Source organism: Bactrocera tryoni, chromosome 1 (genome assembly GCF_016617805.1).
Source record: "Bactrocera tryoni isolate S06 chromosome 1, CSIRO_BtryS06_freeze2, whole genome shotgun sequence".
NCBI lineage: Eukaryota > Metazoa > Arthropoda > Insecta > Diptera > Tephritidae > Bactrocera > Bactrocera tryoni.
In genome coordinates this window covers 86,561,100-86,585,898 of record NC_052499.1, presented here as the reverse complement: position 1 = coordinate 86,585,898, position 24,799 = coordinate 86,561,100, and the positions used below count along the sequence as shown (strand labels likewise).

The 24,799-nt window shown below is 36.8% G+C and overlaps 1 protein-coding gene across 5 annotated transcripts in view; it reads left to right on the top strand.

The window, feature by feature from the left end:
* Nucleotides 1–24,799, top strand: part of LOC120766272 (tropomodulin) — a 136,986-nt gene that overhangs the window by 24,396 nt on the left and 87,791 nt on the right. The window contains exon 1 of one of the 5 annotated variants that reach the window (XM_040091669.1): nt 309–499. The exons of the other annotated variants lie outside the window; for them this stretch is intronic. Coding sequence (XP_039947603.1) covers nt 482–499 — 18 coding nt within the window. The 5' untranslated portion in view covers nt 309–481. Of the gene's footprint in view, nt 1–308; nt 500–24,799 lie in introns of those variants that run through there. 5 annotated transcript variants of the gene reach the window in all.

The following is a 24,799-nucleotide window of genomic DNA, read 5'->3' as shown; positions in this document are numbered from 1 at the left end:
GAGCCGCAGTAAATGGTCGTAAATGTGTAGTCAACAGGAGCGTTGATTGACAAGTTCAATAAAAGTTTTACATACAAATAAATTGAAGTGTTGAAAAATTCATAAAGTAGAGAAAGAATATTTATTTTTATTTTCCCGTTTTGCAACGCTTAGCCCGATTGACTTATTGTGAGAGTGTGTGCAGCACTGTCTCGGCAACATAATCACTCATAATTTTGACGTTTTGTAAAAGCCTTCCACGCAGTTGCGGATTATTTCGGAAATCCAATAAATAATAAATTAATTAAATTAAGTAATTGAATAAAGCATTTGGTCGCGGTGGTGATCGGAGCGTAAAATTGAATCATTTAAATAAATTACTGTTACCAGAGCAAAAATTAATTGCGTTTGCCAGCGTGAGACAAATTGAAATTTAATATTTGGCTCGTGTGGTGCCACTCACAAATTTGAACAACACGTTGCACAGTTGCACAAACACACAATGGCAATTACAGAACAGGTGAGTTGTTTATTTGTAAAGACAGATATACATATATGTATATGTATGTATTATGTGCCTATGAAAAATAGGTCAGCAGTTATTTACGAATCGAAATATTTCCGCTATCGGTGGGGTGTGAATCCAGTGAAGGCTGATTTCTGCAGGCAAACATGACAATAACCAAATATCTGAGCTCAATTTTCGTTCAGAGGGAAAAAGTGAAATTTTTCTTTTGGTTTAAACATTTTTGGAAGATTTAGTTTGAGTACACCCAGCAAGCGATTGTTATGCATTTTAAAAACAATAATCATGCCATATTTATTTTGTAAGCAATAAATGTAATTTACAAGCCTTATCTTCTTTTCTTATTTGGTTTGTGAACCAAAGCTTTTTCCAGTACTCAAAGTACTCAAATACTGTTGGCCTTTTGTGTTTTAGCGTGGGCAATCCAATAATCTGCTTGACATAAACTACTTGAAGTATTTTGTAAGTTGTCTCAACAACAAATAAACGATCTGTTTTTACTGCCAGCTTATCTGTTCATAAATCTAAGCGTAGACTAATAACAGACAAGTATTATTTACGCCCACTTTGTTCGATAACAAGATGTTGCTGCTTCCAGGTTGTGTGACACTCTTGCCCTCCGAGTGACACTCTCACCCTTCGAGTACCACGACAATGCTGCTTAGTAACGCTCTTGTACTGTTAGGCACCCTGTATACCATCCACACGTGGTTACGCCATTGTTGAGTCGCTTAGCAAACATATGCGCGTGAGTTTACTGTCCAGATGAGAATGCGCTGATAACTTACATGAAAGTATCCTTCTTTCAATATGCCACAGAGGAAAAATCACAACGCGCTCACTTTTGAATACTTTTCCTGTAAATTAGAACAAGCGAGGAAAAAAATTGATTGATTTGCTTGCCGTTCGTACCCCTCGTGCAATTGTTATCGAAAAACAAAATATTTGTGCAAACAATGCATTTGCAGCAATGTTTTTATGTATGGATGTGAATCCGCTTTGAGGTGTGGTTCAAGGTGAGCTAAGGCCATTGTTGCATGCAGCGGCGTCATCGATTGCATTGTTGGCTGCGCTTGTCTGCTTTCCTACCGTTGTTATTGTTCTTGCTTTCTTTGTTTTCATTTTTCTATTTGGACTTTGGCATCTTCGTTGCAATTTATTGCTCTTGAATGTATATTCTATCATGAACAAGTGCAGCGCATCGCTATCGACGGCAAATCTCTCAATAACATCGGGTTTTCGTCGCCTCTTTAGCGCTGCCAAGAAAGTCGCCAAAGCCATTGCCAAGGTCCATGGTTTAATTAAATTTGTTCATTATGCTTCTTCACAGCGCTTGCTTTCATTTCTTTTTTTCATCGCGAAATGTTTTTTTTCGAATTGAGGGCTCTGCGTGACTGTGTATGTATGAGAGTGATGAATCTGCGGTAAGAAATCAATAATGTACAGTTAAAATTGATAGATATAGATAAAACAAAATAAATATCAATTAAAAGTATTAATAATTATGGAACTTTAGGCCTAGTTTTGTACGCTAATTGCCTTATATATTGGTAGTCGAAAAAGTCTTTTCGTATTTTGTCAATCGATGTCGTTGCAGTCGTATATCTCCAGTGATACCAATCACATTTTGTCATACCATATAGTGTTGTTATTTAAAAAAAGGAAATTCGGGAAGTTGAAAAAAAGTTGCATCTGTTCAAAAATTAGTGAAAATAATGAAGAAATTCGCTATATTTTGAAATTTGTGTATAAAAAGGGAAGAATGCCACGCAAGACTCCAATGAAATTTGTGAAGTTTACGGAGACGATGCTGTATCAGTTCGTGTAGCACAACAATGGTTCACTCACTTCCATTCTGGAAATTTTGAAGTTTTGATTTACACTGATGGAATAATGTCTCTAGCGGAAAAATGGCAAAAATTGGTCTACCAAAATGGTACACATTTGTTTATTTATTTATTAGTATAAATATAAAAAAAAAAATAATTTGAAGTTGGATTAGAAATACGAAAAGGCTTTTTTGACTAACCAATATATTAAGGGTCATATGAACCAAAAGATATGAATCTAGCTCCATTGATAGTTTTCAATTTTTCTTAAAAAAATCTCACTTTTTCAAAAGAGTTTTTCGGTTTACAGTTTTAATTTTCTCAATGATCACGAGTTTCTGCAAATCAATCAACGCCCACTGCTGTTTTTGTAATTACATTCTTCAATTTGTTGTTGTTTATTTAAGAATTCGAAAATGTTTTATTTTGCGGTGTAAAATCAATTACGTGCGAACAAATTCAATTTGATTATTTTGCAAACCGTTAACTGATTTACCAACAAGGCTTCTGTTCATTCAACAATTGCGGCTTCCACAAACTTAATAATTTTTACTGACGATATTCATATGCAGCTCCGAATACATACAAACAAAGCGCAACACATACTAAACATTGACATGTTAATTAATTTAAATAATTAAAAAAAGCAATTAAAATGTTTGCAGCCTGCTGTATAATTGATAACGGTTCTTTTGAAGCAAATGCAGTTATTCAACAATTTATGGAAGCCAATTAATCATGAGAACGTAACGCAATACCCAGAATTAAAACCACGTGATGAAGTGTACACTGAGATGCACGGACATACACACATACATGCCCTCAAAAACACATTTTCTCACACACACATTTCCTCACACACATACACTCTCACTTACCTGAATATGTAGTTTCACGTTTGGTTTACAGGGCGTATGAGTAACCATATTTTGCGTGCACGTTTAATTGTTTTTGTAATCACTCACTGGAGAACTTGCCTATAAATATCATTATATTCTTGTTATATGAGTGATGTATGGATATTGCAATTACAATTTGAAAAATAATACTTCACCATTAATTACTGCCATGCACGAGCCGATGGAGTTTGAACGCCTATTTTTATTTAATACGTAGGTTGCTATATATATTTCTGGCCTAATAATGTAAATAGGCATATTTATCAATGAAACTGTTTTTTTTTTTGTTTTTATTTTTATGTTTTTTTTGTTGATGTTTCGGGCTCATACGCAAAGATCCATGATTCGTCACCTGTGACGATCTTATAAACGTCTTTTGAAGCACCGCGATCGAATTTTTTCAGCATTTCTTTACACCAATTCACACGAGCCTTTTTTGAGCGATTGTCAAATTGTGCGGGATCCAACGAGAACAAACCTTTTTTACGGCCAGGTGTTCATGCAATATCAAATGTATGCTGGTGAGAGAAATGCATAGGCATGCCTCTATCTGAAGGTAGGTTACATGACGGTCTTGCATTATCAGTTCACGTACGGCATCGATGTTTTCTGGCACAACGGCTCTTTTGGACGACCATCACGGAATTCGTCTTTGAGCAAGCGTCGGCTACGATTGAATTCGTTGTACCAGTTTTTCACAGTGCTATAGGATGGTGCTTCATAGCCATACAAAGATTTTAGTTCATCGATGCACTCTTGTGGTAATAATCCACGTCGAAAGTTGTGGAAAATGATCGCACGAAAATGTTCACGAGTTAATTCCATTTTTTGGCCGAGATGAATCTTTTAATTCCCTGTAAATAAAACAATTCACGATTAAATGACAAAACGTTCTGAGTGATGTTATGCTAAAAAATGTCAAACTTTCCAATGGAAATGTCAGATTGCACCTGGCAACACTTAGTGTTGCCCTAGGCCAGAATAAATATAGCAGCCCTCGTATTCACTTCAAAATAAGGAGTCCGTGGGTGTTAGGTATACATATGTATATACTGTCGATTGATATTTTTTTGGTTTATATTGAAGTACAGTTTTTAACGATTTTGTTATAAAATAACTCAACATTCAACTCAACTCAACTTGCATTATCAGTTCACTCAACATTCAACTCAACTCAACTCAACTCAACTCAATTCAATTCATTAATTTCCTTCATTTCTCTTTACAATAAATTTAATTATTTTTTAGTGAAATACTAGATATTTATAAAGCTTTTACGAGACACAGTATAATAAAATATCCTAAGTGAAGTATGTAAATGGCACAAGACTTTAAATTCATCGTGTACTTATTTACAAACCTATGTGTGTATTTGAGTAAATTAGGGTGCTTAAAAAACCCAAAAAAATATATGTATGTATATAAAAAACATAAATATTTTTTTTACCAATTTCTATCCTCTCAAATGTTTCTATTTGATGTAGAGCAATTTTAGCTTTTTTATTTCAGCTTCTTTTCTTTGAAATGTTTTCAAACTCCAATCATACTTTGTTTCGATTTGAGATATTAAGAAATTACTTATTAATAATTAATAAATAAGTATTGTGTGCGGCACCCTAATGTACATATATTACTTGGTAGTAAGTGACCACTTAACAGCGCGCCGTTAAAGCATTATCGTCGCAATGATTTAAGCGTGTTACAACTTACATATGCGAGCAAAAAAAATGCATATTCTTGATAAAGCATGTTTATGACAACAACGCAGACATTTGTACTGTTAATTGATGAATTTATCGGGTAGCTATGGTATACTGAAATTATCTTAATTTTTAAATTATTCGTTGTTGAGCTATATACTTAAACCAAATATAGTTATCACATGTGATTCGCAAGAACTCAACCACAAGTTTCTTCCCTTTGAAGGTTAAGCTCTTTACTTGCTTTCAAAAGTCGAAAACTGAAGTTGGAGATGCACTGTGAGGAAATTATGCCATAGATTCCAGTTTCTTCCGTAAGTTTTATTTTCTCTCCTCCTTTCGTTCCAAAGTTTCAAGAGCTCATACGAAACTCGATTTTGCGTGCTAATGGACTTATCTTTCACTAATGGCCCGTGATTGTTTATTTCAGCGACAGTAAATGGACCTTTAATCATTCTTTGCCCTCATAATACAATCACACAAAAAATTTCGCCGGCATTTTAATTGCACACTGCTGTACATATGTTTATGTAGTCATCATTTTGGTGCAAAAACTAGCAGCAACAAACAATGTTTCCGGGATTTGCTAACCCAACCTCACAACACACACGCGCGTGCATATGCAACTATGCAAAAACACACACACACCCAGGCAAAAAATTTAATGCGTGCGAGGCGACTTTAACGCGACAACAGTTGCCGTTGTGGTGTCCGTCCGTCGCTCAGTGCCGTCCACATCATTGTACTTAATCAGTATATTGAGGCGATGGCTAGTAATCCGGCGTAACGGGCGCACACCCAACTGACTGTTCGCCTGCATTTGCGTTGCATGTCGCCGAGCTGTCACGGTTCGATGCCGCGCTGTCCACACGCCACGTCTGCTCGCAAATTTCAATATGTTCTCGAGTAATTTCACCGTCGCTTCGAATAAGAGCTTTCTGCGTAGATTTCGGGCGGTTTCGCTCCGCTTGTTTTGGCACACATTTATCTGTGCAACTGCTTGTGCGTTTGTGGCACTTTATGTGTTGTTGCATTAAGCACAAGCGCACTGCCGCACAGGGAAATCTTAAGCGTTTACTGTGCGAAATTTCCTACAAATTTAAGTGTATCACATTTTTGTGGCAATTAAACTGCGGTAAATATAACATAAATAGCAGCGATTAAGGCAGGGCTGAGTTCGTACTGAACAGTTTTTGTGGTACAAATTCTCATTTAAGAAAATAACAGAAAATTCGCAAATACTTTACTCATTCATCAACCGGAAAAATTTATTTACCCTGCAAGGTGCTGTAACCACTTGTGCATTTCAAAAAATGTTTTTTTATAGCATCTACTTATAGTAAATATATATACGCGTTTTTGTTTTTTTTAAAGCTGTTTTCAAAGTCGGTGGGGTAATTTATTCGAATTGGTTAAACTCATTGACTGGAAAATTTCGCACGACTTTTAAGAATCAGGTTATGAGTGAAAGTGTAAGGTTTTGTTCTATTAATTGTGGCTAAAAGCCATTCTGAGATGTACTTTTTTTTACAAAAAACTATTTTTTTAGGAAGTCGTCATTTTGTCAAATTTCATATATTTTGCTAATGAAACATTGTTATGTATTAATTTGTTGTAATAATATTTAGAGATCGCCTGCGGGATCAAGGGATTTCAAATTTTTCCAAAATGAGTCCCTTACTAATGAATTAAAAATTAAATTTGGGTTTGACTGATTTCAAAGTTTGTATATACATGTATTTTATTCTGCTGTCCTCTACTTCTTTCTTTACCATAGAAATATCAAAATCTTTACGGATATTTTCATTACTCATGTACCATGGCGAACAAGTGATTGTTCTAAGCATTTTCGATTGGGACCTTTGTATTAAATCAACTCTAGTTGCACAGGTCATACCCCTCAGTTGAATGCCATACATCCATATCGGCTTTATGACCGCATTGTATGAGAGCATTTTGTTGTCTAGGCTAAGCTTAGAGTTTTAGTTAAGATCCAATTTAAATTTGCAGCTCTTATCTTCATACAAGTTATTTTACTAGATATATGTTTTCTCCACGTAAGTCTTCTTTCTAGGTGAATACCAAGGTATGTTACTTCATTTGCTTTTTTACAGTCGGGCACATTTTTGGTCTTAGCGGAAATGTAACATGCTTACACTTTTGCTCATTCACATTTAAACGCCAGTTGGCAAGCCATTCGCAAAAGTTGATGCCAATACATTAAAGCTTGCAAGGTCTGGTGTTTACCAGGTTGTTTTGTGGATTGATAAGAAAAACACAATTTTATGATTCAAAATACACTTTATTATTCAGTATAATCCCCCTGAACATTAATACACTTGCTCCAACGATTCTCTAATCTGTGGATCCCATCCCTGAAGTGAGAATTCGAAAGGTCTGCAAAATACGCTTCAATAGCCGTTATGACCTCTATATTTGATAAGAAACGGTTGCCACGCATACATTTTTTGAGTTCTGGAAACAAATGGAAGTCGCTGGGGACCGAGTCTGGTGAATACGGTGGATGCTCCAGCAATTCGAATTTTAATGAATGGGTTTTAGCCATTGTCAAAATGCTTTTGTGGCACGGTGTATTTTTTCACGAATTTTTTCTTTCAACTGGTCCAAAAGGTTTAAATAGTTTCAGAATCAAATTGGTAAAACAGTTTGCACGACGCACAGAACCCACTTTATGCTTTTTAAAACGCCCCAATATAATAGAAAGTCGCATTCGAAGGTGTTTTTGTTCCATTGTTAGCGAATGCGGCAGTCGTTGTGCACACAGCTTTCTAAAACAAAAATTTCACTTAAAATATGGCTCACACTGCGTAATGAGATGTGTAGATTCTCTACTAAATTTATCTGAGTCACTCGACGATCTTCCAAAACCATATCCTGCATTTTGGCTATGATTTCTGGTGTTGATGCGCTTTTTGAACGTCCTTCACGTGGATCGTCTTCAGGGCTTGTACAATCACTTTTAAATTCAGAAACCCATCTTTCTACTGTTCTAATTTTAGGTGAACAATCATTATACATACATTTTTAACAACCGTTCGTGATTTTCTTTTGGTGCTTCACCTTCCAAAAATAAGAACTTTAATACTGCACGATATTCAACTTTTTCCATTGCAAAAAAATACAGTGACACGGCGACACTAAATGGCTTGTAAACCAAGAATGAATTGACAGATTCCATGATAAATGAAACTCACTCATATGAAGAATGTACCAACAAAATAAACAATTTTGGGCTAGTAGCAATACCCTCTCTTATCGACAAAACTTATTGTGCAGCCTGGTATACATATGATGTATAGAGTTGGCCCTAAAACACTGCTCTATGGTATACCAGCACTTACCTATCTGTCGTTCATCAGATATGAAATATCGTACTTTAACCATAAATTATCTATTTTTAAATGAAATATTTTATACAATTCTAAGAGTAGAATGTTTCCAATCTTATATAAAAGACCTTCATAACACACCTTATAAAACCGCTGAACAGTACTCTCTGTGATCAATCACCCTAATTGGTGCATTGGTATTATATTATTTTCGTGGAGGAAAAAAACACCTTTGATATTAACACTTTTCAAATATATTATTTTAGAAAGACAGCGTAGAATACTGATTGGTCTATATGAAGACGGCTGTGTCACAGATTTATCTATTAGGATAATCTGAGACTTTTTCCATGAAATTGGATAGTATCTAAAATTAAAAATTGCATTGAAGAGCAAAAAGAGCACATCTATGGATATTTTTGGTGACTCTATTAGCATTTTTTTGGAGAATATTACCCCGTCCTGACGACTTTTTTGGATTAAGTTCTTTCATGATTGCTCAAAATATTGTACTTTTAATGAAAATCACAAAAACCCTATTGGGTGCGAAGTAGTAGCTAATACTCTTCACCTCTGGTACATTTTAGGAAAAAACTACACTATATACATATATATAAAATATTTTGTAAGACATTTCGAACTTTTATTTTCAATTTTATATTCTCTCTTAAAAGCATAAGCAATTTTCGTGTTTGAAATTCGGATTTATGGAAGAATAATTTGTGTATTATAAATATTGACAACAATTCTAAGAGTATGGAAAATAGTCTGAATCATTTGGACTCTTTGTGTTCAGATATTACGCTGGCCTCATTTGGTCATGATAGCATAAATATTTGCTGAAACGGCCACATGTAGAAAAAAGTGCATGTCCTTTAATTACTTTTACTATAACTGTAGATTTTTGTCATGAAACCTGTTTCAAAACATTTATCGATTTCACGGTATTAACTTCAGCGAGTTTGATATAAATAATTCTGTGCTTCAAACTGTTTCATATTCGAAACGATATTTACATTTTTGCCTGTCATATACAGTCTATTTGAACGAATATATGGTATGTACGTATGTGTGCATGTCCGAGCATGACACTCTACATGCATGCAAATTAATCCAATTTGCGGGTCGCGCAACTACAATCGTAAATGTAACTGTTTTTAATTACCGAAACTCTTTGTCACTCTTTGCTTTGCTTTGAAATGAAAAATCTGAACATTTTGAAAACATTTTCCGGTGTGACGTTGATTGGAGCGATGGCGACGGCGCATTAGATATATGGCTATGCAAATGGCAACGTTTCAAATGTAATTGTGAGAACGCACACACAAACATGCTCAGGCACACATGTATTTAAAACAAACAACAAATAATCGTTTTTTGGTTCCAAATCACAAGTTGATTGCTGCATGAGTTGCATGTTTACTGTGTACACTTGCAGCACACTCACACATACATGCGAACACATGCATATACAATTGCGTTGTTGTGTGTGGTGCTGCCAAACTTTCGGAATTTTTGCGGCAGCTATGAAGCTTTCATGCCTTTCACTTTAAAATTGTCTTTACCTCGCCCTTGCGGTCTGTGTTTGGAATCAAGCTGTTCTACATGACTATGTATGACTTTCTCGAGCAGCGTGTTTGTCAAATTGCTGCAGAGATGATTGATTGTGTTGTCGTTGGAAGCAAGTGATATATTTTGTACATTTTACGTGTTTTATTTTATTTTTATTGAAGTCATTACAAACCCAGCAGTTCATATATATTTACACTGTTTGCTGTGTAATTCTTTATTCAAATAAATACCGTTATACCGTTAACTTGCCAGACACCAACAACCATTTTATGTAAGAAGCCAATTCATAATGTCTGTTGCGCATAAGAAAATACAAAAAATATATATGTACATATGTATGTGCTCTTTACATCTCACACACGTTTGCTGCTGGACGTGCTCTTCTTTGTATGCCATTTAAGTAGGCATGCACAGCAGCAAACTACAGTTATACCGAATTAATCAACTTAATGCATTTTTAGCCACACACATGTGTTTCAGTGTTTTGCTATTGTTGTTGTTGTTGCGTGTCTCATACAATGGATAGAGAAAGACTTTCGTTATCAAGCTGCTTTCAGAGAAACCCAGCAAGCAATATTTACACACATACATACATATGTACCTATTTATATGTGTTTTGATCTAAATACATATCTTCGTTGCACATCAAGTCAGGTTAAGTTAAGTTAAGTTAAGTTAAGTTAAGTTAAGTTTAAAGCAGCACACAAGTTGGCGTTAAGATGTTGTTGTTTTTGCGATAGTGACCACAAATTTAAGGCGATGGCGACTTTTAAAGAAGCATTGAGTTGGATTGGACAGCATTTAATTCCTTCTCTTTCATAAAAAAAAACACGAAGAGCAATTATCAAATAAAGTTTACTTTTTTATTTTTTTAAATGAGTTGTTTTATTTTTCTTTGATTAAATTTTAATGTTTAAATGAAACGGAAAAGAAAATTTATTTTTAGTTGCTAGGAAGTTTCTAAGATTATGAACAAGTAAAGAATGGCTGAGTTCGGGTGTAACCGAATACTTTCTGCAATCGTAATTTGCTCGGCTCAAAGGCGCAGGTTCGGGAATATATATTAAAAACGGTTACCTAGAGTTCAACATTTATTGTTGGACGAAACCGTGAATGGGTTTATTATGGTAATATAATGGACTAATTGGTATATTTTCAACTTATATTATAGGTCACAGGCTCACTTAATTTCTTTACTATACCAGGTGCGTTCCAAAGTAAACTGGACTTAAAAAGAAAGAACAAAACAAATGGTTTTTCGGCAAAATCATTTTACTTTATTCAAAATAGTCTCCTTCGGCTTCATACAGCTTTTTGCACGGTCCAAAAGCATGTCGAACGAGTGTTTTAGCTCGTTGGCCGGTATGGCCGCCAGTATGCCGGTGCAAGCCTTCTGAATGGCCTCTACGTCTGCATAACGCTTCATGGGCAAATGCATTTTTCCGAAAAGGAAGAAGTCGCACGGTGCCACATCAGGGGAATGCGGGGAGTGGTTAAAAGTTAAGATGTGATTTTTGGTCAAATAATCGGTCTGAAGCGTCGATCGATGAGACGCCGCATTATCGTGCAACAAACGCCAACATTCATCTTCGCGATATTCGGGCCGAACACGTCGAATATGGCGCACTAAACGCTTCAAAACTTCAAGGCATGTGGAATACCGCAATAACATTTTGGCCGGGTGGAACAAATTCTTTGTGGACAATAACTTTGGAATCATAAAAACAAATAAGCGTTGTCACTTTTGACTTCTCCATGCGCGATTTTTTGAAATTTATGTACTCTCGACCACTTTGAAAACGTTGAAGCCACTCGTGCACTCTGCTACGGGATAGGCAATCATCGCCATAAACTTGTTTCATCAATTGAAACGTTTCGGTAAAAGTTTTACAAATTTTAAAACAAAATTTAATGTTGGCTCTTTGTTCGAAGCTCATTTTCGCAGCGATAACACCAACATACTGACACTTAAAATGCAACAACTTCACTTCCAATCCATGAAATGTCATGAAATTCTCACTGACAGTCGATAAAGATAGCAGATTCTAACGCACCAGTCGACATATATATGGAACGCTCCTATTTTGTTTCAAGTTTGCGATATTTATATTCAACTGCAATATATTTGATGTCACCCCCCAAAGAGGCTAAATTCAGTATCTCTGGTAAATAAAAATAAATTAACCCGAGCTTCGAAAATCAGTATTTTTGGGATATGAAGTTTAGACCAAGTTCTACACTAATCTCATTCTTACTAAGCGATAAATTATATTAGTTTTGTTCACTTAGGTTATTCTGGTAGGCTACTCAGTCAAGTATTTATATATTTTTGTACTTTATAATAACCAATGAATTTCCATTACCAAGTCCATGTGAAGTAGTTACCCTTAAAGAATCTGGGACCTCACTGACGAAGCCTCTTCCAGTGTTCTTATACCGCGTAGAAGCGTAGCTCTTTCAGTACAGGACAAGTCTGCAAGAGATGCCTTACCTTTCCCTGATGTCTTAGGTTAGGTTAGGTTAGATGACTGATCGAATAACGTAGGTGGACTGGTATTTGTAGTACTTTGCAAAGCTATAGAAACGAAGAATAAGTCGGTGTTCCGACTTATAGATTAGCAAAACGCTTAGTGGACAACACAAATTCGTAAAGTCGTTTAATTTTAACTCCCGCCAGTTCGTTGGGAAGTCTGAAGGTATGCGCTCCCAATCGTTGAAGCCTTGACCTCCAAAAAGGCATGAAGGAAGTGTTGAGTTGTTTCCACCTCATCTTCTTCCATACAGTTTCTAAAAATGGCTTCTTGTAAGATTTCCAACCTTAGAGCATGAATGCCAATAGGGCAATGGCTTGTTAAAAGCTTCATATCTAGGGAGAGGCTAGCCTAGATCACTACATCTCCTGTGATCAATCTTGGGCCAAAAGCCTTTTGCGACAGCGGAAGTACCGATGGTGGTCTAGCAGTGACCAAGCTTCCACGAAGCCCTTACTGCAGAATTCCTCTGTACACCAATCTGGATTAGATCCAGTTTCAAAATCAGAGGAATTAGATCTATCTACAAAAAACCAATTTTATCAAAATGGTTCAATCGAAATTTAGAGCCTCCTAGTAATTTTTGAAAATAAATATTTACAATGGCCTTCACAAGTGAAAATTTTTATGAAAATAAAATAGGAATTTTCCGCAAACAATTTATTTGTGCATAAATAAAAATCGCCGCTGAAATTGTGATAAACACGCAACACCCATCAACTTTTACCATTTTCGCAGATAATAATTTCTTTATGTTGCAAATATGAAAAATAAAGACATTTCATTGTCACAAGTCACACACACATCTATGTGTGCATATGTGCAGATTTTAGAATATTTTTATGAGGCAATAAAACTCATTAGTTTTGATTTATTCGCGTGCATTGTGTGTGATGTTTTATGAGCAACGCTATAACGGTTTCATTATTTAAAACGTTGCAAGTACAACAAATTTTATGTACAATATATCAAATTGTTAGTATTATTCATATGTGCAGCTTTGTTGTTGCTTTTGGCAATTAATCTCGTTTTTTAAGGCCAAACAGCTCAAATATGTATAGAAAGACGCACACGCCCACAACAGCTGAGTGACTTTGGAGGGCAACTGGCAATGCCGAATGTGCAGTAAATCAACGGCATTTCAGCAACGCCGCAAAGTATGCAACGGTAAAATTAACAGTGGTGAAATATTTTTCGAACGCCACAAAGTGATTTTGCTGCGCGAATCGCGGGAAGAAATTAACAAAACTGGCGCATAAACAGCGCGTGGGTGGAGTGAAGGAGGAAGTGCGAAAATACGAAATCATAAAGCAAGCGGGATAAGACAATAAAAGCAATTTGCATAAACATATGCATAACAATGCGAAAAACTGAAAGTAGCGAAATGAAAATCGCCAATAAATAATAGTGTAATGTGGCCGACGGCACGCGTGTGAATAAATATGATTTCAATCCGCCGGCCATAGCGTAATTATAGTCATACACACAAGCACGAGCGCGTGCGTTCAGCAATTGCTTAGAACTGCTCATAATATATACATACATACATATGTATGTACATACGTACCTATATATAATATAGACCTTATAATGACAACGCCAACGCAACGAAAGTAGAAAATAAACTTGAAAAATTTATCAACAGACTAAGTTGTGTGAGACATAGAAGTGTAATTTAAGTAAATTTTCTGAAGATTTTATATTTATATTAAGCATTAGTTATCAGCTGTATGTTTGAACTAAAATTTTCAACAAGTTAAGGTTAGGTGTAATGGTTGTCCCAGAGATCGCACTTGGACCACTATTAAAGTCCTTCTTGAAGCCATAAAAATATTACGCCAACCACCAAGTGGCAACCATTCCAAAAAAAATGTTTGCCGAAGTTCAGAATGCATACACACTCGAAGACTTGTGATGATCAAAGTCTTCATAAGTTTGTAGGCGAGTGGGAACACTGAGTGTACCGAGTAACTCATAATCAGGAAACAAGCTTCACGCGCTTCTTGTTCGAGTTTTGGGTGCGCTGAGCACCATTTGTTTTCAAATAAAGATTAGCTCGTTTGTTCGAAAATAATGACCTCCTCTTGATTTATTTGCCATATTAGACAGTAGTGATGCTTTAAGAGTAAATTATTGAAAGTAACCCAGGGCAAGAACAGAATCAGTTATTATTATAAAAAAAATTGGATTCGAAAACTATAAAACACTGTTTCATTTGAACATTATTATTTACAATGAGCTTGTTGAATTGTGAACAAACATTTTGGAATAGAAAATTTTCGCTTTCAGCACCCTTGACGTTGTCTTTGACCGCTTTCCATGTCAATCGCACACTCATTCAAACCAAACGCGCGGTCAACGCACAATAACCCTCGCATATTTTGAGAGAGAATTTTCGAAAATGAAAACGCCTTGATTTTGAATTTGCCACATCAAAGCACAAACACACGCACATGCGTTGCTTGCGGTATTTTTAGAGTTGTATTCATAAAAATAAAATTATCAATCATAAAAGAAGCTGCCTTGAGCGTGAAAAAGTGGCTGCTGCCCGCGACTGCTTAGTCGCCAATCAATTTTTTTTCTTTAAGTTTTTTCTTTTGGCTGTGGTGGAAAATAAATGAGGGAATGCGGTGAAAAATAGTTCTGAAAGAATTTCAGCTGAGAAGTAGGTGCTGACGTACAGTTGTTGTTGGCGTGTGCGGCTGCACGAATTGTTGTGCGAACCACAGGTGAGCGGAATAAAAGTTTTTTGATTTTCATTTTAATTTTTTTTTCTTTCATTTTGCAGTGCCCCTACTCTATCGTATCGAAAAAGCAGAATGAGATGTGAAAAAAAATAAAAAATGTGAGTTTACATGATCGTCAAGAACAGAAGCGGGCGAAGAAAGACTTGCGAATAAACACAAGTCATTTGCATACGTCAAACATTTGCGGGGAACTCACACACACACACACACATGTGTCTTTGTATATGCCGAGGTGCATAGCTGTGTGTGTGTGTGCCATATTCGCTTTGAGCCAACACCTTCAGCATAACAATGTCAATGATAGACGCACGGCAAGCGCTCACGCCCACACGCAAACATTAGTGTACCCAGTGTGGATGGACATCTTCGAGTGTTGACTGCTCAGCCGAGTATTTACTTGTGCATTATGCTCCGCTAAGCGCACTTATGTACTCGCTTGTCACACTCAGGCTCGTATGCACGTGTGTGGGTGACCACGAAGCGCCCTTGTGGCCCACATGTCGTATGAGCAACGCAGCACTTGCAGGGTCCGAGCGCTTTGAAAGAAGACAATGCGTCGAAATGGCGAGTTAATGGCTAATGGCTGCCGGATAATTGGTGTACACTGGCTCACTTGCTGGATCGTGTGCGCTGCGCTAATTACCTGAGAAGCCGGTGCTGTTCAGTGTTGTTGCTTTTGCAACTATGTTTACAGTTGCTTGCGACTCACCACCACAGCGAAGCACACGCTCAAGGTGTATTTACACTTCATTTTCAGCTTCCTTGTTGTTCTCTTTGGCTGCCGCTTGCTTCCCTACCGACGCGCTGACGTCTGCGGAATCGCTTTCTTACCTGGCGTGCGCACAATTAACCCAAAATAGCAGGAAACAAGATGAAAACAAAATTTGAAATACAACAGCAACAAAAAGGCGTGACGGCGCACGAAACTTAAGTTTCATTCATGGCGATGCGTTTGTATGTGTGCGCGGCCTCAAAAACTCTTTGTGTGTATGTATGCGGTTACACACAACCTTCCATAACACTCCCCTCACCTGGTACTTTCGCAAGCGCGCTTATATTCCTGAGGTTAAAGCACTTTTCAGCAAGTTTGTTTACGCTCTCACTAATTCACTTATTACATAAACAATCGCAACTAATTTATTAGCCGCGCATGTGTTGAGGCAATCGCATGGTAGTCTTATTTTTAGATTTTGACTCACCGTTACAGTTTATTTTTTATTTTTGAAAATAATCGATAAGTGTTTTGCCTCTAAATTAATACTCGAAGCAAGCAAACAACAAGATAATCTGAAAGCAAACCTTGGCTAGCGTGCGGTTTGTATTTAAATAATATGGAAGAGGTAGTCTATAAGAGATTTACGTCTTTTGTCATTAATTATATACATTAGAGACTAACGCAGGATCATCAGCGACATGAGAGCTCCGGTGCTGATTTTAAATTGTACCAAATGTACCGGTTATACATCAGCTTAAAAAGTTTGTGGTTCGAGAAAGAAAAACTCTATTGTAAGCTTTCTAGCAGCACAAAACCATAAAACTATTTCGTATGAATTTTCAAAGTTCTAAATCACTTCTGATGGCCCTAGCGCTTTTTTGTACTTCCCAGATTAGGTGGTGCAGGCAGCTTAAAGTCAGCAGGAGTTTCTCCAAACGCAACATAAAGTTATTGAAAAGATGTCGCATGAGCCATAACTAGATATTTCAGTGCCTTTCGTTGTGAGATATACATAAAATTTAGGGGTTACTGGGTTTCCCCAGTTAAAAATCAGCCTTTTTCAAAAAATCGTTTCTTATACAAAAAATACAAAAAATGAACTACTTTAAAGAATTTTTTATTGTTATAAACATACACTATTAACAAAAAAATTTTAAAATTTTTGGAAAAAAATATTTTGAACTCGACCATTGTGACACCATTTCCGGTGATCCTTCGGAAAAATATGCACCCGCGTTGGCAGGATAACTCCTTACAGGTTCAACTAAAGTGATAAAATTTTAATTAAAACCTTAACTTAGAACTTGAACGAAGCAAAAAAGCTGAAAATTTGATTTCTGGCAGACATTTTTACAAAAAACATAAAAATTACAGTGAAAATTTCGCGACATTTTTTTCAAATAGTTCCAATCGAAAACAAATCCTTCGTCCAAGTCTTTAAGAATTGTATCTCAAGGACTTGTGCAAAAGTTCATGAAGATCGGTTGAGTAGTTCTCGAGAAATCTTTCCAAACGACTTCAAAAACACAGTTTCGAGAAAAACTCTTTTAAAGACGGCGAACTTAGCCTAGCTTCGCTTAGCCATCCTCGAGCGCACAAGTTCTCATTCGGATCAATTTGAAAATTGAGGACAATATTCTAGAGGTGTTGTAGAATTTAATAAGATAATAAAAAATTAGATTTTCGACACCCGTAAACCCATGTAACCCCTTAATACATAGCTGAGCTTTACAGAAAGGCTATCTTTTTTGCTGCCCTGAATATATTAGCAAATTTCGACGGTTTCAAGTGTCCAGATTACGAATGTATTCATGAAAGTCTTGAATGGGCTCTTGCTTTGAAGATATTCATGAACTGATGCTTCTATTAATTATCGAGTTGTTACCAATAAAACTTATTTTTTCTGTGATCATGAGGAGCTATCTAAACTTACAATATATTCATGTCCAGTTTTAGAGATTTTAACGTAATGCGTAATTAACTTAAGACCGACAAAGCAATTTTTCAAAACGTTGGACGGGTAAGAAAATAAAACAATAAAATGCGTTAGAGAAAATTTCTTCAGCTCGGTAAGAAAAAGTTAAAAAGTGGACAGATTTCATCAAAGATATGACTGTTCCAGTGACCAACGCTTGGAAAATTTTGGTGTTTATAGTCGAGACCATAAAGCAGCAAATTATGAAGAAATCTCGCAAAATGTGCTGACCAACTGTAAGATTATAATAATTTGGATACATTTTCGGATAATTTGGATAATTACAGTAATACACAGAGAGGTCGGTTCTAAAAGTGATGGAAGAAAGGTCTCAAGGCTGATGAGATTCATACCATTATTACTGATTCTTTAAAAATATCGAAAATTATACAGGAAAAATTAATAATATGTTTTCGACATTTGTCTATCTTTTTACTTATCTTTCCGAGCTAAAGTGACATTATTTATACATAATATACATATTCATACGTAGTTGAAAAAGTCTTTTCGTAATTCTAATCATATTTAAACTTATTTTTTTTTTATTTATACTAATAAATAAATAAACAAATATGTACCATTTTGGTAGACCACTTGCTGCCATTTTTCCGCTAGAGATATTATTCCATTAGTGTAAGTCGTTTATGAGGATAAGTCGAAATTTCGAAATTTCCAGAACGGAAGTGACCGAACCATTGTTGCGCTACACAGTATCGTTTCCGGAAACTTCACAAATTTCATTGGCGGCTTGCGTGGCATTTTCCCATTTTTTATAAAAAAATGTCAAATTATAGTGAATAATTTATTCATAATTTTCACTCATTTTTGAGCAGCTATAACTTTTTTTCAACTTCACCGAATTTAATTTTTTGGTTAAATGAAGCTTAAAATCTCATCTCTCCTACACTATAATCTGAGATATACGACTGCAGCGACATCTATTGACAAAATACGAGAATACTTTTTCGACTACCCAATATATGAGTTATTCTGTTTTATGTTTTTCTGATTCTGATAAATTTAAAATAAAGATTTAAAAATGAGTATTGTGAAGTGTGCGCCTTAACATAACTAGAATCGGTTTATATGGGACAACAAAACCGCTGTAATGTGAAATTATTACTCTACATATAAAATTTTTATTTACCTAAAATGGGGTTTTTAAGGTACAGAATAAGGGAACTGTAATGCAACATTTAAGTCACTTTATATTCACCGGGAGCAGTTCGCCGCTCCAAATTTATGTCTACTGAATTTTGAGAAAACGTTTCTTAAAAATGACTGACTTTTTTTGTGTCAATCAGAATTTTATTTCTCTAATTTTGCCATTTTCTATGTAATGCCAGTTACCATATAGCCAAAGAAATCGATGTTTTAATAACTAGCTGTCACCAATTAGTGTTACTCTTCAAAAAATGTGTTTCCAAAAACTTGAATGCAAATTCAAATGTGCTCATTTCAGTCAGTTTACTCATTATCCAATGCTTACTGCACAAATCTGACTTGAAAAACAAAACAAAAATAAAACCAACGATTTCTCAACCAACATTTGGCATCATTTCACCGTGGCCAGCATTTGCATTCAATCATTGCAATTTGATTTGTTTGCTTGTTTGCTTTTCCATGCGTTTTTGGATGCTCACATGTCCATTTGCTTGCGTACGTGCATTTGTGCCGGCGCGTGACGTCAGACGCAGCACGCAATTGTTAAATTTCCATGCATTCATGCATTTGCCCAATTGTTCCGAAGCGATTTAAAATGCTAACCACAAGCTCTGACAGAGCAAAGCAGAGCAAAGCGAGGCAGCTGAATGGCAATAATTTGCCAAAAATAGAAAGCGTGATGTGCAACCACTAATTTGTGGATTCTCCCGGCCTGCAGGAAGGCGTGGCGGCCAAAAAATTGCGGTTGCCTAATAAAATTCAAATTAAATAACGGTCGTGCAAACATTTGCGCTGCAGCCGGAGCGGTGACGCTCATTAAGGTCTGTTTGCATGTTGACTTGCCAGCATTTAAGATTGTGCGTGTGTGTGGTCTTCTGTGCGTAAGTCAATATTTGTATTACGCAGCTGAGTGGCAAATCGCTTTCAACAGGACGGACGGACGGACGAGTTAAATATTTGCATCGGAACGTAATCGGCGGCGTATATTTGCCACAAATTGTGTGGCTATTTAAAATCATGCCCAAATGCATATGTACACACGCGTGTCTTCAGTGTGTGTGTGTTTGTGCTTGCGGAATATTGGCCTATTTAGCTATGCGATTTGCCAAAATCAATGTGATTATTGAGGCGTTGCACAGCCGCAGCTCAACGCACGCTATAAATACGCACTTCACATTGCGTGCATACAAATAGAGGCATTAGGGTGTGTCCTTCTATAACCGAATAGCAATTACAAATTATTGCTTAGGGAAAGTTTTAAAAATTTGTGGTTTTAGGCGGAGAGTCGAATCGGAATACATATTTAAGTACGATGGCAGCAGCGGATCCTCGCTTTTTTGGGTTTGAAAAAGATCATTTTGGAAACGATCAGGTGTATTACCATGAAAATATGGAAAGAAAATGAATACACTTTTGACTGCTAGAAGAGATATTCTGAACTTCTTGTTAGGCTTAACTAGTCAAAAGCCAGAACTTACCACTAACTAGATTTTAAGATATTAGAAAGAGAAAGAACTATAAAAATACTGCTCTAAATTTTAATATGACTTAAGTTTGGTTATTATTTAGTACCAAATAACTATATCTGATCTTATCGAATTTTCTTGTACCTAACCACTACCATTTTATACGCCAAGTACACAAGGCACACATCCAATCATTGATTTTCTATTTTTAGTAATATTTATTACAATAACAGAGACCACAAAACCGAAATGAAAATTTGTCTACAAGCATTATCTGTACTATCTTTCCATCTCGTTCAATAATCTGCGCTCTAACGCTTTACTTTGAAGCTCGCACCAAGACCTTTTTTTCTGAATAATCGGGTTTATGCCATATTGCCGATTAGCCCAATGTACACACTCAAATACACAGTTACTTCACATACTCGCACACATGCACACGTCTTTTATGATTTTGGATATTTTTGGCAATGTTTGGCGGCTGCAACATTACGACTGCTGCTCACTTTACGCTTCGCTGGCGATCGCTGTGTTGCCTAGCTTGCGTTGCCACCCTTCTGATATCGCCACGCACATTTGGCCGCAAGCTAAACGGCCGATTGCTGCACGTCCCTCCCCTGTGTGGAACACTTCTCATATTTGAGCGCCAAAACCGGCAGATTAGTCGATGGTAAGGTGGTGGCGCGGCATGTGGCAGACGCTCGCTCACTTTTACCGTTTATATTATTATGCTTATTTACTGTTCTCGCCTTCCCGAAATCGGTCGTTAATGCCTTTGCTTTGCATCTGCTTCACTAGATTTTGTCTTAATATGTTGTTTGTTGTTGTTTCTGCGCGGTGATTATGATTATTGCCTGCGCTCAGTCAATATTCCCCATTCGCCGCACCGTAATGGACCCAGCCCACTTTTCTTCTTGTTGGTTGATTATGATAATTTGGTATCAGTCGCTTTCAAATGCTATGATATCAGCAGCTGCTCCCACATACGCCACCTTATTTCCAGTCCATTGCAGCACCTCGCCACTGACATAATCGTAATCTCACTCACCTATCGTTTGTCTACTTCTAAGCAATTTTTCCTCCACAAATGTTTGCCATAAAATTAGCTATGTTGCATAGCCGAAGCATATGGCTGAGCCGCGCCGGCGAACGTGAAGAACGGCACCAAGCGGATAACAACAAATTAGCGTGGCAAAGAGCTAAGCATGGTCGGAATTGGGAAGCTTGTGCCATCGACTGTAAATAATGCACATCGATTTTTATTGCTATATTTTGATTATTATTTCTTCTTTCTATTTCCATTTTATTTGGGGCAAATAAAGAGTTTTAGAGAAAAGCTTCATGTTTACATGTACTCAAGTCTATTCATATTTATATTTCATGTAGGAGCGGCGTTGGTAATTCAGTGGGCTGGAAAAGAAATACTATATAGCCACAGAGCATAATTGTGGCGCTTGCTAGGAAGAGGTTAAAGCTTATTTGATTCGAAATTTAAATATGAAGAAATTTTTTGCTTTCTTAGCACTTTTGTGGCAAAATTGATGCAAATGGCATGTTGGAAACTTTCGCATATAGAAAGTCCAATTACATATCAATTGTGGCCTTTTATGCAGGGGAATTTCTTGTGCAATATTCGAGTCAAATTTCGTTCAGCGATTAGGCCCATTTTTGGCTGAAAAGGTGTGTAAAGAAGCAAAATTGCCGCCTTTTGGGACAAAGAGAAACCTGTAAGGATTCAAGAGCTGCCTTTTCTTCTAGAAAACAAAACCGATTTGGCGTGGTATATATATATTTCTTCAAAAATGATGCGGGTGAGAGCGTAACCGTCAATGCTGACCATTATCACGTCATGATGACCTATTATTTGTTACCTGAAACTGAAGCTCGTGATCTCAGCGACATTTGATTTCAACAAGACGGCACCACGGCAATAGATTTATTGAGAGCACACTTCGGTGATAATTTCACATTTTGGGGCGATCGATTGGCCATCAAAATATTGTAATCTCAAACTGTGGGAATATGTAAAGTATAAAGTCTATGTAGACAATCCTGCTTTGATTCAGGCCTTGGAGCAAATATCACGAATGTCATTTATCGCAAAATTGGACTCAATGGATGCACCAAATGAGACGTGGCCGCGGCCATCATTTGAAAAAGATAAACCTAAGAACCTCAATTTCAAAGAATGTTCTTTCGAACGGTAATAAACATTCCTTAATAAATTTGAAGTCTCTGTGTTTTTTTTTTTCTTAAAAAAAAGTAGGGAACCTCGCAATGGATCACACTTTATTTTGACCAAAAAAACAACACGAACGTTAAAAATTAGCAAAAAAAATTTCAACTAAATCTGAGATGATTATTAAGTTATATGTATGTGCCATTTGTGTCATTTAGTTTTGAAATGCAAATAAATTAGTGCAATTTATTTGTGAAAGCAACCGCACTGTGAGGCAATATTTATGCTTTACACGTACTAATGCGACATGAAAAAAATTCATTAAAAGTTTCCGCGAAATTAGTCAAGTGCACCGCTGCTTCCAACAATTAAAGCGTCTTAGTGTTTTCTAGCTAAAATAACAAAAGATTAAAATCATTTAGCAAAAACAATAATAGTGAAGGCAAGCGCATACGCTAATGCAATAATATTATTGAACATAACAACAACAAAGGGAACAACAGAATTTTCGCAATGCAAGGCGAACAGCAGAAAATACACATACACACGTACATAACACACCAATATGCATATATCAAAGCGAAATGGGGCAAGCGAAGTCACCGTGGCGTATGAGTAACATACAATCCTGCACACTATACACAGCACATAAACAAATATGATCGCACACACACACAAATAGTCATTGAGGGTAAAATAATAAAGTCAAATTAAATAAAATTGATGAACAAAGTTCAGTGGAAGGCAGCGAGCGTTAATCTTACATTAAGCAGATGTACAAGTGCACACATGCACACACAAGGCCGGCCGTTGATAGGGCGCAGCCTCGTGCGGTGCTTTGGCCGCTGGTGATAATGATTCATTGCTTTTTAAACAAACCCTTGTTGCAATAAATTCCCGAGGCTCAATAAAAGCCAACGGCACTTAGCACCCGATTCAAGAGCAGCGGCCGCTGGAGGAGCGGGCGCAGAAGCCCTAAAGCTAACGGTGCGCGCCAAGTAAGACGCAATAATAAATTGCACACAAAGTGCCAGTGACAGTTGCGCGTCAAAAGGTGAGCACCAAGGCGGCAAAGCGCGCGAACAACGCACAAAGCAAACCAGACAAAGCAGACGGCAGCGACGCGGAACGGCGCGGTGAAGAACGTGACACAAATAAAAGGAAGTGCTGTGCCGCAAGCGCCTTGGAGTGCATTGCACGCTGACAGTTTTATACTAGGCGAAGTGGAAGTGGAAATTTTCGCCATATACGGCGACCAAACAAAGAAACAAAGCACCTAGAGGCGGCCAAACAAAGGAAGATTTTCTCTTATTTCTTTCCGCGTATGTGTGTGTGTGTGTGCGCATTGATGCGTATGAAGGCGCATTTGCGGTCGCATGTGTGCCGAAATCCCGTTGGACTCCCGCTAAACCGCTTAGCCGCCACTGATGTGGTTTATTGCACCCGCACGCGGTCGACTGTGCGGGGGATCCAGCGGGCGCAGTCAGCAGTCATACTCATCCGCCAACTGTGCTGCGCCGAACAGCCCAGCTCAGTATTGAACAGTAAGCGTTGCCATAACAACTTCGCGAAAATATTCAAGTACCGAGAATTCAATTAAAATATGCGATTGAAAATATCAAAGTAAATCCCGTTATATTTGATTAAAAAATAATAGTGAACAGTGCGAGGCTCAGCGTGTTTTAAACTGAAAGCGATATTTGCGATTTTAACGGTTATTTCGCGGATTTCATTTTACAAAAATAACAAAAAACAGTGGTAAATCTGCGCGAAAGTGTAGGAGAGAGCTAAAATAACAGTAAAGCATTAAATTCATAATTTTCACTATGTTGCTAAAAAATAAAAATATTTAAGCTTATCCAACAATACCAACAAAAGGCAACTTGAAATAAGCATTCATAACGGTATTTTTATATGGGCACATCGTTTAGTGAATTTATTGTCATAAATTTCGATGCGCTTATGCCGCATTAATTCCCAACAAAAACAATGGCTCAGCGTGCAATCCGCGCCACTCACCAACAAAAGCGCTGCGCAGACACTCAACATTGAATTAAACATTAACATTTCGCAGAAAATCACCAAATTAATTTGCTTCAATTTAAACTAACAAAACTATAAAGCATTAGCAAAGCCAGTATGGGAGAGAGCAAAGCATACATATATG